The following is a 17,730-nucleotide window of genomic DNA, read 5'->3' on the forward strand; positions in this document are numbered from 1 at the left end:
GAATTGAGGCTTCCAGCAAATTTCCTGCTACTAGCTGATCAATTTCATCATCACCTTGTGTTAGAGGGCCTAGTAGACCTGTATGGGATCTGATGTGTGTGTGTGTGTGTGTGTGTGTGTGTGTATGGGATGATTCCTATTACCAACTAATTCCTATAATTGCAAAAATCCTAAACCATCAGAAGTAAATTCAATGGTTTCAATATGTAAATAAACTCTGCATATTGAGAATCAGTAACTATATTAAGAGGTTCTGAAAAATCTAATAATACCATTAAGAATATCACGTAAGCCGAGCGGTGGTGGCACACGCCTTTAATCCCAGCACTCGGAAGGCAGAGGCAGGTGGATCTCTGTGAGTTCGAGGCCAGCCTGGTCTACAAGAGCTAGTTCCAGGACAGGAACCAAAAGCTATGTAGAAACCCTGTCTTGAAAAATAAAAAAAAAAAAAGAATATCACATAATTATGACTTTTGAACAGAATCATAAGGGCTTTGAGCCATTTTAATTCCCTGATTTATAACCTGCCTTTCATGGTGTATTTGCATCAGAATAGAATGTTCTATTGCTGTTCCCTGAACAATGTGAGGAAAGACCCAATTGGTTCTTTTTATAAATTGAAGTCTCTTGTTTTGGGGATATTTGTTGTTAATCTCTCACCCCCACATAGTGTAAACTCTTTGCGAAACTTAATTTCTGTCCATAAAAAGGAATTTTCAGTATTAATAAAACTAGTAAAATTCTGTTGACAAGTCTCAATTTTCCTTTTAAAATCAACTCAGGGGCTGGAGAGATGGCTCAGTGGTTAAGAGCATTGCCTGCTCTTCCAAAGGTCCTGAGTTCAATTCCCAGCAACCACATGGTGGCTCACAACCATCTGTAAGGAGATCTGGTGCCCTCTTCTGGCATGTGGGCATACATGGAGGCAGAATGTTGTATACATAATAAATAAATAAATCTTCAAAATAAATAAATTAAAAAAAATCAACTCAGAAATCTTTTCTACATAGGTCTTTAACTTTTTGCTGTTTGCATAGCAAAAATGTCCATTCCAGAATATTATCTTATCTCTGCACAAGAATTTGAGTAGAAGAATTGGTGGAGAGTAGAATAACAAGGATACAATTAAGTTCTGGATTAAAGTAATCCACATGTACATCCTGTAATTTTTTCTGTACCAGAGCCAATTCTCTTCAACTTCAGCTGATTTCCTTGGACTTAATAGTCCTTCTTATAAGGTTTGAAATAAATTACTTAGTTCTTAAGTTGTTAATCCAATTGTGGGCCAAAGCCAGATACTGTCTCCTAGTAATTTTTGAAAGTCATTAAAAATTCACAATTGATCTCTCCTAATAAGAACTTTTTGTGCATTAACTTTTTGCAAACCTACTTTATATCCTAGGTAATTAATGGAATCTTCTCTGTATTTTTTTCTGGAGCAATTTATAATCCCCAATAAAGCAATATTTTCTTTATTTCCTTAAACATTTATTCTAAGGTATCTATGTTTGAATCAGCTAGTAAGATATTGTACATAGAAACCATGGATTGAGGAAACTGTTTACAAATTATTTCCAACAGCTGTTATATAAAACTGGCACATGGTGGGGCCGATTTAACATCTCTCATGGGAGAGCTTTCCACTGATACCTTTTAAGTGAATTATTATAAGTAGACACCATGAAGTCAAATTTTTCTTGTAAAGAAAATAAAAATTATCTATATATTCTTATATATTTTTTTAAAGGTATAGTAAAGAAAGTCTTTTAAATCACTATAATGGACCATCCTTTAGGTAACAGAGAAGACGGGGCAATTCCAGGTTACAGAGTCCATCAGTTGAATTACTTTATGTGTCAGCATTCTCCACTTTAAAGAATTTTTGTTTTTAATGACAAATACAGAATTCCAATGTCTGACCGATTCTTCAAATTGTTGAACATTTAGCTTCTCCTGTATGTTGCTCTAAGGCCTGTAATCTTTCCGATGTCAAACGTCACTGTTTCACCCACACAGGTTTATCAGTTAGCCATTTTAAAGTTAGGGCTACCAACACCTTTGAGAGGTCACCAACTGTTTGGTTACACATACTCTAAAAAACTACTCTAGAGAAAAATTTCCAAAATTTCTCCCTGAAGCATTCTTTATTTTATGGGTCATTTGAGGTTAGAGGAATGTTGATCTATGTTTTCCACTGTTGTAATATACCATGTCTCCTTAAGTTCATTGCTATGTTGGCCACATATGGTTTTAATTCTCTCTGTTCTTCAGGTCCTATGCATCCGACCCATCTTGAGCTTTGTTTCACCTGAGATAAAGTTCCAAGCTCTAGAAGCTGAACATTTACCTCTGAAGAGGCCAATTTGGATGTCAAGATTTTGGTGCAATTATACTTACTGTCTGTGCCTACCAGACCCTCCATTTTAATGCCATTTATCTGTATTATTAATTTAGGTCTTTAGCTGTTTATAGAAGTTTGCCAAAATATTTGTTTTATGGTTTCTATTGGAAATTTTGTTTTATCTTCTAAAGCTGCTCTGTCCTCCAGAGCAGTATGGTTTTTGCTTTTTTATAATAGGCATTAGGTCCTTTGATTGTTCTGTGGAAAAGTTTCCCCCATGGTGATAGGGAATGATTGAACTAAATTTGACATGGGGTCTGCAAGGGGCCCTCTAAGGTGTTTCCTGAGGGCAAAGGATTACCTTGCCTGCACCTTGTTAATTTGCATTCATTGGTCCAAAGGTGGCCTTTGCATACCTTCTGCATACTCCAGAAGACTGGGGTCATCTGTTTGGGCTATCTCTAGAAAAACAGTTTCTAGGAATGTCTGCCTACAATACCTTTGCAGATGACCTTGTTTATCACAATTAAAACACCTGACATTTTTTTCTTCAAACCTTTGGAAATCACCTCTCCTACCCAAGTGTCATCATGGTTATGAGATTCAATATTGACTGTATGTCAGATCCATTCCTCTATGGGTGTTGATCTTACCTTTAAAGGCCCAATTACCTTTTTGTATTGTGAATTAGCATTCTCAAAAGTCAAAGATTCAATTAATATTTGTTTAACTTCTAGATCTGCTATCATTCTATTTACAGATGAAGTCAATCTCTGCAAAAATTCAGTGAAGGCTTCCTTTGAGCCTTATAAAATTTTAGTAAAGGCCTAGTACTCTTTGATTCTTGAATCTTGTCCCAAGCATTTAAAGCTGCTGTATGTCATAGAGTCAAGGCGTGATCAAATATAATCTGTCTTTCCACATCAGTATAAAGGCACTCACCAATGATTCAGTCTTAGGAAATCTTATAACATCTAACCCTACCTTGATGTTAGATGGCCCTAGCTCCATCTCTCCACCACACCTGGTCCCTTTTAACTGAGGTCCAGATTCCAACACTGCTGTAACTAAATCTTTCCAGTCTTGTGGAATAATCAGTCAAAATGGTATTTGCTTCAGTAATTATTTCCAGGGCTTGCATATTATCAGTAGCAACCTTTTCTAAGGCTTGCATCTTTTGAGTAGTATTTTTAAGGTTTACATTTTATCAATCATCTTTCTACATTTTACATCAGTAAATATTTCTAAATAAATTTTAAATCAGTAAATATTTCTAAAGCTTTTATCAGTCAAAATTGTATTATTCTCCTTAGCTAATTATTTGTAAAGCTTGCAAGTTATCAGTAGGAAGACTGGGTCATACAGATGTAGTGATGGTGTTTGACCAGCAGGCAGAGCCAATGGTTGGAGGACTGGACTGTGAGAATGTATTCAGAAATAGTGATGATATCTGACCAAAAGATGGAGCTGGTGCAGCACCAAAGCAGCAGTGGGAGATCCAGGTGCAAGGTGCCCTGAGACTAAGCACTCTATAAGCTGACTGCCCTCAGGCCAATGGCCACCTCTAGTGACAACCTTGGGGAGGTTTGGCCAAGGTCAGAAAGAATTGGCCTGAGAGCCCCAGCTTTGTTATACAGGCCTTGATTTTCTGCTTTGACTTTCCTGTCTGCTGCCAGTGATTTGGTAACAGCAGTTGCAAAGTTCCAAGTCCTGAGCAGGTCTCGAGGTGGGCAAAACTCAAGACAAGCTGAGCTGCCTTGATTGGCAGTCTACAGAGGGGTTCAGAGAACACCCCAACACAGGCAAAGGGGGCTAGCCAAAGGGTATTCATCCTCCACCAGACCACAGACCTCAGAGCAGTTTGGGGGCTGGATGCACTTGGACCAGAGAGTGGTCAATGTGCCGAGATGTGTTTTGTGTATTCAGCAATGCCAATCGTTGAATGTCAGGTGTTACTGACTTCTTTTATGTTTGTTTATTATAAAACTAAAGAACAAAATATAAGAAAAAACTGAGGTGTGGACCGCAAGCTACTGCAGAAAAACCCCACTGCAGCTGTTTCCTGGCTCAACAACAAGGCCATACTCTCTGCTCTGCCTCTCCTCTAGGTCACCTCTATCCCAAATGAAAACCCTGCCTCTTGGACCAAAAGGCTCTTCTCAACTAGCTACAGTACTGGTTACAGAATTTCTTTAACAGTAAGTATTCCAATTCTAGAGAATCCTATGCCCCCTTCTGGCCTCTATGGGCACCAGGCACACAAGTGGCGTAATACATACATATAGGCAAAACACCCACACACAAAAAACATATTTAAAAATTAAGATAAAACTCTTTCAAGAACTTAAAGATTACTTGTTGGCAATAGACAAGGTAAGTCTACCACTACAGTAACTTGTCTCAATGCTCTATGCCACAACATTCATTAAATTCAGAGACTTCTTATCAGGTTCACTAACTCTAGACCCTTTCTGCACTAGCACCAATTCACCAGTATTGCCAATCCCAGCCAAGTCCATTATGTTAAAATGCACTCTCACTGTTGGTTCTACTACAGTGGACTAAAATTAAAAGTAGTATGATGATCATTTGAGATAAGTAATATTGATAGGTTAGCCAAAACCTATCAGTCATAAAAGCAAAGGTATCTACTTTTGTTTCCAGATATCCTGGAAATTGAGTTTCTTCCATGTTGTTGCCTTTTTTTAAAAAAATTCTACTATTGCTATTATTTTTACTCATCATCATTATTATATATGTATCAGTGTTTGGGTTTTATGTACATCTGTGTGCCACATGCATTCCTGACTCCCTATAGGGGCCAGAAGAGGGATGCCCTGGAACTATAGATAGTTACAGACAGTTGTGATGATGTGGGAATTGAAGCTGGGGCCTCTGGAAGGGCAGTCAGTGCTCCTAACCTCTGGGTCATCTTTCCAGCTGTCTCTACTAAGTTTTCTTATAACTAACTTGTACTAGAAAAAAATGTACACTCATTCTAAGATTTGAGATCATAGCATGTGGCAAGAATTTTGTATGCTTAATATTTAAGCATATCCAAATAACTTTTGTTCCATAATTTTTAAAAAGAAAACTTAGTGTTAGAATCTAGATTCTCAAGGCCAAGTCCCATCATAATATTTCAGAACATTATTTAGAGAAGGAGACTGGCACATAACTATCAATCAATGCACAGAAGACTTCTTATTTTTTGGATAATAGTAATGAAAAAATTCTAAACTTTGTGGTAATGCATAATCCTGTGAACATATTAAAAAGAAATGAATTCATTTCCTTCAAATGAATAATCTATATGTAAATTATCCCAAAATCAGTATCTGTATTTTGCCTCATTCTAATAACTACAATATATTCTATAAAATGCTTAAGATATTAAATATAACCAACAAAGAGAAATCTGAACGTTCTAAGTAATAAGTCAACAGTAGAATGATTAAAAACAAGTCGCTCATAAGCCAGAGAAGACTGACAGTTAAAGGGCCCTTACTTGTTGGATAACAATCACTAAACAAGCAGAAACAAAGAATGAATATATGACCTCTAAGAGATTTCTTCAGAAAGACTATTCAAAATAATCTTGAAATGCAAAGTTTTGCCTCTATACACAAAAACATGAATGAAGTCCTCAATAATATGAGCACTTACTCATCATACTCGATATGATAAATAACGTCTTCATCAGCAGCAACAGAGTCTGAATTAGACGTAGAGGGTACATTGTCCAATTTATTTGTGTTCTCTTTGGAATTATGATTTACATTTCCATTAGTCCTTTTATAAGAATTGCCATTCTTCAGTGGAGTTTTGCCACGTGAATGTCCGTCAGAAGCTCTAGTAACACTACGTATATGTGCTTCAAACCAAGCACCAAGGCCGGCATCTCTGGCATCCACCAATTCATTTACCTAAAAAAAGTTTAAAATTAGTTAATGAAGCTTAATTTCATCTATTGCTTCAAAAACTTTAATATAACTCAAGTTATTTGAGAGTGATTATGGCAAACAATATTTGTTGCTACTCATGTTTGAAATGATTACAGATTAGATCATACCTATTCTTTTAGATTTTATCGTACTGTCTTAATCTTGGTATTTACTAATATAAAAGTTGAATTTCTTCCCGATTTCCTTCGATGAAGATATTTCAATTCTTTTATACCCATGTCTACAACACTATTTTGAAAACAATGATTATGTATGCAGAAGTCATGTATGAACACTGTTATTACACAATCAGCACTTTTAGCTATAAAGACATCAATTTGTTCTATTCTTATAACCCTAAAAATAACTTACACAATCAGTCCAAAAAGAAGTGAAAATAAAATTTGAGAATGAGAGAATTACTCATAAAGAATGGAAATATACACTGCTAAACTAAAGTATATAAACTGGGAAAAGTTCTTTAATGGATTAGTAACTCACTAGCCAATTATGTCCAGTTATTACTCCAAAGAACAAAGATAAAAAACGTTAAGGAGAGAGATAGAAGACACAAGGTATCCAGTAATGATTCAGACCTAACCAACAACTTTTATAAACAGAAAACAGGGATTAAAGCATATGTATATCAGAATTAAGAAACAGGCAGGTTAAAAAAAATTCTATATCCTTCCGATAAAAAAGTTTAAATTTGACTTTATCATGTAATATCTTGTTTTCTCCTTCTATGGTAACTGAAAGTTTTGCTGGCTATAGTTGTCTTTAGAGTCTTCAGGACATCTATCAGGCCCTTGTGGTTTTCAGTTTCCACTGAGATGCCAGGTGTTGCAGAGACCTATACCCAAGTATCAGGCAAAGAGAGGGAGAGAGTCCAAATTGGAGATCTCTATCAGGTCTCCCCCCGCAAAACTCAAAAAATCCCATGGAAGAGGGCAAGAAAGAATTGTAGGAGCTAGAAGGGTCAGGACAGCAGAAGATAGCCCACAGACATCAACTAAGTAGGCTTTATAAGGGCTCAGAAACTGAAGCAACAATCACAGAGATTATATGGGCCTGTGGATAAGTCCTCTGCGTATTTGTTATGGTTGTTAGCACGGTGTTTTTGTGAGACTCCTAAGAGTGGAAATGGGGGTATCTCTGACTCTTCTGTTCTAGGGGACCCCTTACCTCCTACCAGGTTGCCTTGCCCAGTCTTGGCATGACGGTATGTGCTTAGTCTTAATGTATCTTGTTATGCCATGTTTGGTGGATATCCCTAGGAGGTCTGATCTTTTCTGAAGGGAAATGAAATAATGGATCTGGAGGAGAGGAGAGGTTGGAGAGAAACTGAGGAGTGGAAAGAAGGATATTCTAAAAATGTGAGGACATTGGTAAGAGGCAAAGGTTTTGTTTGTTTCAGGTAAAAAAAAAAAACACAAATCTTTTAAACCTTTCTTTTTGAAAGTCCTTACAAAGAAAGTTTGAAATCGCCAACACATGTTCATCATCTCAATCTAGCTTTCCCTTGAAGGCAAAAGAGACCACTTAACATAATTCTAACAGATGGTGTTGGCTAGCTTCTAATGTCGGCTTGACACAATCACCTGGAAAGAGAGAAACTTAATGGAAGAACTGCTTCAATCAGACTGGCCAATGAGAATGTCTGTAAGACTATCTTGATTGATAAGTGATAAGGTGGGCCCAGCCCACTGTGGGAGGCACTATCCCTAGGTTGGTGAGTCTAGGATAGATAAGAAATCTAGAAGAAAAATCTGAAGACCTAGAGAAATTACAAGGGTTTGGGGAGGAACAACACAAAATTTCCCTAGAAAGGGAAAATTTGATAAATATTTTGGGTGGACTGGGGTCAGGAACAGGAGGGATCAGGTTGGAGAGGATAGAGGAAAAAAATACTGGGAGAGATGATTCAAGTTGGAGGGCATTTTGGGATAAGGTAGAAACCTAGTGCAATGGAAATTCCCAGAAATCTATGAGGATGACCTAAAACTCCTACTAATGGGAGATAAGGAGCCTGAACCAGTCATCTTCTGTAACCAGGCAAGGCTTCCAATGGATGGACTGGGACACCAACCCAGCCACAAAATCTCCGATCTACAATTTGTCCAGCATGGAAGATATTCTGGGGTAAGAAGGGTGGTATACAGATTGTGAGTGCCCAACCAATCAATGACTGGCCAAGCTTGAGACCCATGTCATGAAAGGGAGCCCAGCCCTGATACTGACTGTATAGTCAGGAACCAGAGACAGGATAGTCCAGTGTCCTAGGATAGAACCAAATATGACTGGCATAAACAAACAATAAAATTATTCCTAATTATAGTCTGCTATATTCATAGATCAGTGATTAGTTCAATCGTCATGAGAGATTTCATCCAGCAACTAATGAGAACAGATCCAGAGACCCAGAGCCAAACACAAGGTGGAGCTCGGGGAATCCCAGGGAAGAGGGGGAGGAAGGATTGTAGATAAGTCAAGGATACAAGAAAACCTAAAGAATCAACTAACCTGGGCTTATGGGGCTCACAGAGAAACAACAATCAGGGAAGTCTGCACAGGCTAGACCTAGGCCCTCTGACTGTGTAGCCTGGTCTTCTTGTGGCATTCCTAATAGGGGGAACAGGGCTGTCTCTGACTCTTTTGCCTGCTCTTTGAGACCCTTTTCTTCATACTGGTTTGCCTTGTCCAGCTTTAATATGAGGGGGAGGTGCCTACTCTTACTGCAACTTGATATGTTATGTTTGGTTGATATCCCTGAGAGGCCTGCCCTTCTCTGAAGGGAAAGAAGGAGGAACAGGTCTGGGGGAGAGAGAAGGTGGGGGATAAAGTGGGACTAGGAGAGAGGGAGGGGAAACTGCAGTTGGGATGTACCATATGAGAGAAAAATAAATTAAAATAAAAAAGCTAACAGAGGAAAAGCTAGAGATGAGTCTAAGCAGCCTTTCCACACAGTTTCTGCTTAAGTTTCTGTTTAAGTTCTTGCCCCAACTTTCCTCAAAAACAGACTGTGGCCTGGAAGTGTGAGTCAAATCAGCTCTGTTCTCTCCAAGTTGCTTTAATCAGTGTTTTATCACAACAACAGAAAGCAAACAAAAATACATATGGCATTGCTTGGAAATAAAGTGTGTTATAAAATGACTTATACTCACATGTGCCAGATAATATGCAATGTTCTTTACTTAGGTTTGCCTAATCATAATAAAGCTATCAATTACTGCTTTATGAAAAACTTTTATGAAAAAGGCATCATTAGCTTGTTGTAGGCAAAAGCTAACAAGATGTAAATCCAGGTATTAAAGAACCTTGACCCTGAAAATAAGTGTAGGTTTCACCATTATACTAAGTAAAGCTTGTTAAATCTGACAAAAATAGGTAATTATTATAAACTTCAAAGGTAAGTGATAAGCTCAGAAATACACACACACACACACACACACACACACACCTACCTTTCCAATCACCAAGCTTACATAAAAAGGAGAAGTATAAGCCAAGACCAGTAACTTTCATTTTGGTACAACACTGAACCAAAGGCAGTATGCAAAGTGAATACCGCAGCAATGAAATAGCTTAAAAGACAGGGTTTAATACAATATAAGACTAGAGCCTAAAGAGAGAGAAAAAACAGAGGGAAGGAGAGAGGGAGGGAGAAGAAGGGAGAGAAGAGAGGGGGGAGGGAAGGAGACAAAAACTATACTACTAATAATTACAACTACAACTACTACTACTGCTGCTGCTGTTACTACCAACCATCAAGTAGGTTAGGTATAACCAAGAATCAGATGGAACATGCTATTTACTACATATATGTTAAATGAATAGACTTAATTTTTCCACAGTAGTAACTAATAAATTTAAAGACACTCTCTTGTAAGCAACAGCTAAAACAAACAAAAAAACCAATGCTAATGTTTATAAAAATAAATAAATTACAATTCACTCACAGTAAGCCAAATCATAGTGATGTTTAATATTCCAACTGTATCATTATAACAGGGAATAAGGTATATGGTTGACAGTAAAACAACAGCAGTAAACAAACCTTTTGTCTCAAGTGTGGGGTGGGGCAGGGTGAGGTGATGTAATCTGTAATCCCAGCACTTGGGAATCTTAGGCTAGAGGATCACAAATTCAAAGCCATCCTAGGCTATATAGAAAGAGCTGTCTCAAAAACAAAACAAAGCACCCCCCCCCATGAATAAACTCCACTATGGATCAGTGAGCAGTCAAAATGAAATGCTATAATCTGTCTAGCAATATTTAAAAAGCCAGCAGGTAGAGCTAATAATTAGATAACACAAAATAAAATGTATTAGTTCATAAGGATAGTTATTTGAGTACAGTAAATCTACATTTACAGCTGGAAACTAAAGTTTTATTTTCTTATTCACCAAAGCAAGCCATTTACAATAATGCATATTAAAAAGTAACTGGTAGTGCTTTTAAATTCTAAATATATTGCAAAATGCATAGACATGTGAATGACAATTTTGAATAGGCTAAATTGCATGTAGAAGATAAAACTTACAGAGTATGGGTTTTGAGGACAGTTCAGAATAAAAATTATTAAAACATAAAATATAAAAACAGGATACTGTCATGGTACCCTTCTATATAACTTAGAAAAAGTTAAGAACAAGAATAATTTACAAGAGAGTGGCAAAACAGACATCTGGTAGTATGTTCATGTAACCCCAGCCCAAGAGAGGCTAAAGCAGAACAATGCCAGTCTGAGTTACATAATGAGACCCTATGTTTCAAAATATGAAGTTACAACATGGCAAAAAAAAGTATGAGTAAAATATTCAAAGTATATCCACATGATTTTAATTTATATCAACAAAATGCAAAGTAGAGATATTAAGTGTTATTTAAAGAATATTTCAATTCATGATCACATAGCAAAGCAGGTTTAGTCAAGAGGCAGAAAAAAAAACTAAGAAATCACAGCCCAGTGCCTTTACTCTGTCTTCTCTGGGAAAAAGCAGGGCAGGACAGGGCAAATGATCTAAGATTAATGAGTGTGAATGTGTTACAACCGGCTTCAGGCTATTGGCGGAGGTCTCTAGTTGTCTGTCACCTTGCCATAGATGATCAGAACAGAAAAATATTGTCTTAATGTGTGTAATGGAGAAAAGAGGATGGTTGGGATATGAACTCAGAATTGATCTACTGTATATGAAAGTATCCTTTCTGACAATGTATCAATTATTTCTAGGAATTCACAAAACAAAAAAGGAATTCTCTAGTCCTAGGAAAGGCAGTCTCTCCCCAGCCAGCAAGGTTTCTTGACAGATGCCAAAATATCAAAAAAAAGAACAATATTTTATATATTTAAAAACTATAATAAATGTGTATATAAGAAATGAAAAGATTTGTTTGGGGCTACAATTGGGGATGGAGTGGAAAAGCCACTCACATGAAACTGTAATTAAGAACTGACCTTAATTCTTATAGAAATATAGCTACAAGCACCAAGTGTAGTAGTGCACACTTGCAATCTCATAAGATTTAAAAGAAGAAAAAATAATTACATGTCCATTGCACCTTAAATGACAAAGACATAAAAGGCTTTTTAAAAAAAAAATCCCAAAACCTACCTTTTTTGTTCAGATGATCAAAGCCAGTGTATATATTTATCTTAGTAAACCTTTTGAAAGAAAATATTCAAAGCCACAAATAAACCTGGCATGATGGAGTTGTGTGCCTATAATACAAGTTCTCTCAAATCAGAGGCCTAAAAAAAATTCAAGGTAGCCTGGGCTATATATTGAGATCTTGTCTCAAAACATAAAAAACAAGCACAAAAGCATATATACATATGAATATATATATACACATATACCTACATATATAATCTCCACATACAGAAAAAGCCACCCATATTTGACATTTAACTAAACCATTAACTTTTAAAAAGAAAGAAAAACTAAAGCATGAGAAGCAAGGTAACTAAAAATTAGATATAAGAAACAGCAAATGCTAGATTACTGTTCAAACTTTCTCTGAATGCATCTCTGGTACTAGGTATTGAATCTACACATGCTAGGCAAGTACAGTACTACCGAACTGCATAGCTACTTTTTAAAAACAACCAAACAAGGCCACTTCACAGTGCGTCCATGCTCAGAACTTACAATTCTCTATAGTTTCAGCCTCCTGAGAACCGAGAGCTACAGACTTGAACTACCAGGCATAACTCTTTGTTTTGCTTTCTTTTTATTTTTTTTTCCTTTTTTGTCTTTGAAGGTAATGGTGGGGAACATAACCTCACTTTGTCCAGGATGCCTGAAACTTGTGATGTAAAATTCAGACTGACCTTGAACTGGCAATCTTGTCTTAGCCTGAGTAGAGAAGACCATCAAATCCATTTCTAAACACTTCCTTTGTTCTGTGGAAAACACAGCTCTGCAGATACATCAGCATTCACACCTTTCAAAGGTATAATCCTTAAAAAGTTATTTTGTCCCAGCTTCATACTTTTGCAGTTTTAAAACATATCAATGTATTTGAGAAAATCCAACCCAGTGGGCATATATGTGCAGAGATCAAACAACTATCTTTTTTCACTAAGTATTAGCATATTCAACTTGACTCATTAAAACTTGGTAATTTTATTTTCTATTGTCTGTTTAGTAAACATTAGCTGTTTCGATTATATAATTACTTCCTTTAATAATTATAATACAAAATCACTCCTTTTTTTCCAATAAAGTATAGTCATGAGACCTATTTGAACTCTGAAGTCACAGAGTGAAGGCTGGGGAGACGACCCAGTGAAAAAAGTCCCTGCAACACCTCATGAAGACCTGAGCTTGAATACTGGGAACCTACACGGAAGCTGGCCACACTAGTACAACTGCCAGGAAGATGGGAAACAGAGACAAGAGAACTCCCAGAAGCTTGTGAGCCAGTCAGCCTGTATGTAACACTGAAGTTACATATAAGTATGTAACACTCAACAGTAAAGAGTGTCTCAAACAAGGTAGAAAGCAAAGACCTTCACACATGTGCCATGGCACCTGCACTTAGGCACATGAACATACACATATACATCTATCCAATATAACACAAAAAACACACAGCTAAAATAGAGAGTCAGTTGGGAACATGAGTCTCTCCAACTCTAAACATGACTCTCTCATAATATTTAAATGGAAATACCAATCTTAAAAATGCAATATGCTTCCATTTACATAAAACTCAGAAACAGCTACATTAGGATTACATAAACAGGTTGTATGTTAGTAAGTTGTTAAAAATTGTATAAAGACCACAGAAAAGACTACTATATTTGGGCAACAGTTTCAAGAAAAGAATTATAGACTAGAGAAGGCTCAGCAGTTGAGAACTATTTTTCCCAAGGACTCAAGTTATCTCACTTCAAATATAGATGTGCAAATGCATATATAAAATTTAAAAAATGTTTTAAAAATATGAATTTATAATTAGTAAAAGGGACATGCTATTCAGCTTGATCATTTGGGTGGTGTTTAGAAAAATTTACTTTATAGTAATTCATTAAGCTATTCTTTGAATGTTACTATTAAACTTTATTGTACTACATGGTACTAAACTTTATAACTACATTGTACTATATACAAATGGAGACAACTTAATAAAGTATCAACAATGAAAAGTAGGAATGGATAATCCTGGCTCCTACCCAAACATCTCCAGGTTCTTCAAATAGGATTGGTAATAACTAGTTCCTCAGAGCACATGCAGAAAACTGAAAGGATGATCATGTATTACTCAACGTCAGCAAATACGGCAATATAAGGAAGCTGAGTAATGAAAACTTCATGCCTGCCACCTTTAAAATCAGCTTGAAAATTCACCTGCTCCTCTTGCTGTCCAGACAATATTTAAGACACAGGAAAGGGGGGAAAAAGAACTTCTGTTTGTGAGCCACAAAACAACTGTAATTATAGAGAGCTGTACATTGAAAGAGGGGGAAATCTGAAGCTAAGAGGTATAAGTAGTTGACTAAGGCCTAAAAATCTGCCAGGTCTTGGATTATATTTTAGCACGGTCATCCTCTCCCCCCTGAAAAAATCTGACAAAACGAAAAATGGCATAGACACCCCACATATTCAAGATATAAAGGGAAGCTTCTAAATTGTTTGATTCATTTGTTTTTGGGAGACAGAGTCTCAACTACTTTACCCTGACTAGCCAAAAACTCCTTATGTAGACCAATTCAATCTTGTATTGCACTCAGAGATCCACCTGCTTTTACCTCTGGGATTAAAAGTGAAGGCAACCATGCACAGATAATCCCCAGTTTTTAACAAGATTTTTATGTTAACTAATCAATATTTCAGTACATGAAAGAAATTCATAATTAAAATAATAGTTTTTGCCAAGCTTATTTTTATATGTATGAATGGTTTGCCTATTTGTCTGTATGTGCACCATGTGCATACAGTTCTCACAAAGGCCAAAAGAGTGTGCCAGAACCTCCTGGAATAGTTACAGATGACTGTGAGCCACCAAGTGGGAGCTTGGAACCAAACTTAGGTCCTCTGCAAAATTATTAAGTGCTCTTAACTGCTAAGCCATCCTCCTAGTACCAAAGTAGTAGCATTTTAAATTGTTTTCAGTTTACCTACAGAAATCAACAGTTAAATTCTCAGGAGGCAAAGCAAAATATCATGTCTACTTCTCTGTCCCCAATACCTAAACAAATGTGCATTAAATACACAAATACTCAGGGAATGAATGAACTATCCAGAAATAAGCACTTGAAAAGCATTAGACAAAATTTCAAAAATTCTTAATGGCAACTTCATTTTAAACTGAAAGGGACACAAACTTATGTTAGCTTCTGCAGCCAATAAACTAATTAAATGCAATTAAAAATATTATAGTATGGGCCGGGCAGTGGTGGCGCACGCCTTTAATCCCAGCACTCGGGAGGCAGAGGCAGGCGGATCTCTGTGAGTTCGAGACCAGCCTGGTCTACAAGAGCTAGTTCCAGGACAGGCTCCAAAACCACAGAGAAACCCTGTCTCGAAAAACCAGAAAAAAAAAAAAATATTATAGTATGAATACCACAGTAGCCTTTTATAGTTAAGTGCCAAGTCCACAATGTTCCTAAATGGAAAAAATAGAGTAAACTGCCTTGCAAAACCTTATACAACTAATAAACAATTTAACTAGAATTTGAAACCAGTTGATAGTGAAATCGTTGTCCCAACGGCCAGACCGTGTAGTAACAAAGTTAAGACACCTAGTATCTAAATTATATATTAACATAAAATACATGAATTATTAAATAAAGCCAGACAGTGGTACAAAGAGCCTGTAACACCAAAACCTGGGTATGCAAAAGGTTCACAAATGCAAGGCCACCCTAGACTAAATAGTGAAGACTATCTCAAAACCATCAAACTAGGTGATAGTCAAAGCATAAGCACAGAAAATAAAAAGAGAAACCTGCTAAGAAAATTAGTCTCTTGCCGGGCGATGGTGGCGCACGCCTTTAATCCCAGCACTTGGGAGGCAGAGGAAGGCGGATCTCTGTGAGTTTGAGACCAGCCTGGTCTACAGAGCGAGTTCCAGGACAGGCTCCAAAGCCACAGAGAAACCCTGTCTCGAAAAAAAAAAAAAAAAAAAGAAAATTAGTCTCTTATGAAGCTCTTCTCAGGTAGTCTGGAAAGGAGGCACAGAAGTTTGCCAGAACAAAAGAACTATAAGTATTTTTGACTGATTACTGTCTCTTCTATGAAAATAAGTTCATCCTTTCACTGCCTTCAAAAGCAGCAGCTTCTGACCAAGTGTGATGGTATGCATCTGTAACACCAGCATTTGGGAGGTAGAGACAAGAGGATCTGGTTTTTAAAGCCAGCCTCAGCTATAAACTGTTTTAGCACAACAGAAAAACAACTCAACAAAAAAGCCTACAATTGTGTCTCTACCACACCACTCCACCCATACACCCACAAACTGAGAAGTGGGGGCTGAAGAAATGATTCGGTAGTTAAGAGCACTTATGTGCTTGCAGAAGATCCAGTTGTGGCTTCTAATACACAAACGATAGCTTCCAACAGTCTGTAACTCTAGTTCCAGGATTTCTGATGCTGTCTTCTGGCCTCAGTGGACATTGCTTGCACATGGCACACAAACATACATGCAAAAAATTTATATTCAGCCGGGCAGTGGTGGCGCACGCCTTTAATCCCAGCACTCGGGAGGCAAAGACAGGCGGATCTCTGTGAGTTCGAGGCCAGACTGGTCTACAAGAGCTAGTTTCAGGACAGGAACCAAAAGCTACGGAGAAACCCTGCCTCGAAAATCAGAAAAAAAAAATTTATATTCATAAAATAGAAATAAATGTCTTCTTAAAAGGGTAAAAAGTAATAATAAAGTTTAATAGAGACACCAACAGTGACATATATATTCAGATATATGTATCTACATAAATTCATATGTATGACTCTGAGATTCCATTTTACACCTGTAAGAATGGCTAAGATCAAAAACACTGATGACAACTTATTCTGGAGAGGTTGTGAGGAAAAGGGAACACTCCTGAATTGCTGGTGGGAATGCAAGCTGGTACAGTCTCTTTGGATATTAGTATGGCGATTTCTCAGAAAATTAGGAAATAACCTTCAAGACCTAGAAATACCACTTTTGGGTATATACCCAAAGGATGCTCAACTGTACCACAAGGAGATGTGCTCAACTATGTTCACAGCAGCATTGTTTGTCATAGCCAGAACCTAGAAACAACCTAAATGCCCCTTGACCAAAGAATGGATAAGGAAAATGTGGTACCTTTACACAATGGAGTACTACACAGCAGAAAAAAATGACATCCTGAAATTTTCAGGCAAATAGATGGAGCTAGAAAACATTGTATTAAGTGAGGTAACCCAGACCCAAAAAGACAAATATCGTATGTACTCACTCATAAGTGGTTTTTAAACATAAAGCAAAGAAAGCCAGCCTACAAATCACAATCCCAGAGAACCTAGACAACAATGCAGACCCTAAGAGAGACATACATGGATCTAATCTACATGGGAAACAGAAATAGACAAGATCTCCTGAGTAAATTGAAAGCATGGGAACCATGGGAGAGGGTTGAAAGGAAGCAGAGCAGAAAAAATGTATAGCTCAATAAAATCAATTTTAAAAAGAAAATAAAAAAAGAAGAAGGCAGCAGGCTGGGCAAGTTATAAGGGACAAGCCAGTATGCAACACTCCTTAACAGCCTTTGCATCAGTTTTGCCTCAAGTTCTTGTCTTTACTTCCCTTCTTGCTGGACTATAAACTATAAGCTGAAAAAAAAAAACCATTTCCTTCCCCGCAAAAATAGTATGTATGAATATAAATATATATATTACAAAATATTCTCTTTAAAAATGTCCTTGCTCAATTCAGCATTTTTGAAAACCCAGGAACAAAGACAACAAGTAC

General features: G+C 37.0%; 1 protein-coding gene across 1 annotated transcript in view; it reads right to left on the minus strand.

Annotated features, from left to right (window-relative positions):
- Uhrf2 (ubiquitin like with PHD and ring finger domains 2) overlaps positions 1–17,730 on the minus strand; it is a 78,826-nt gene that overhangs the window by 47,902 nt on the left and 13,194 nt on the right. The window contains exon 3 of the mRNA XM_041661137.1: positions 6,008–6,267. Within this exon, the coding sequence (XP_041517071.1) occupies positions 6,008–6,267 (260 nt within the window). The remainder of the gene's footprint in view (positions 1–6,007; positions 6,268–17,730) is intronic.

The sequence above is a fragment of the Microtus oregoni genome, unplaced genomic scaffold, assembly GCF_018167655.1.
Source record: "Microtus oregoni isolate MIOR12 unplaced genomic scaffold, Mior012 000012F_ref0000307, whole genome shotgun sequence".
NCBI classification, from domain to species: Eukaryota; Metazoa; Chordata; class Mammalia; order Rodentia; family Cricetidae; genus Microtus; species Microtus oregoni.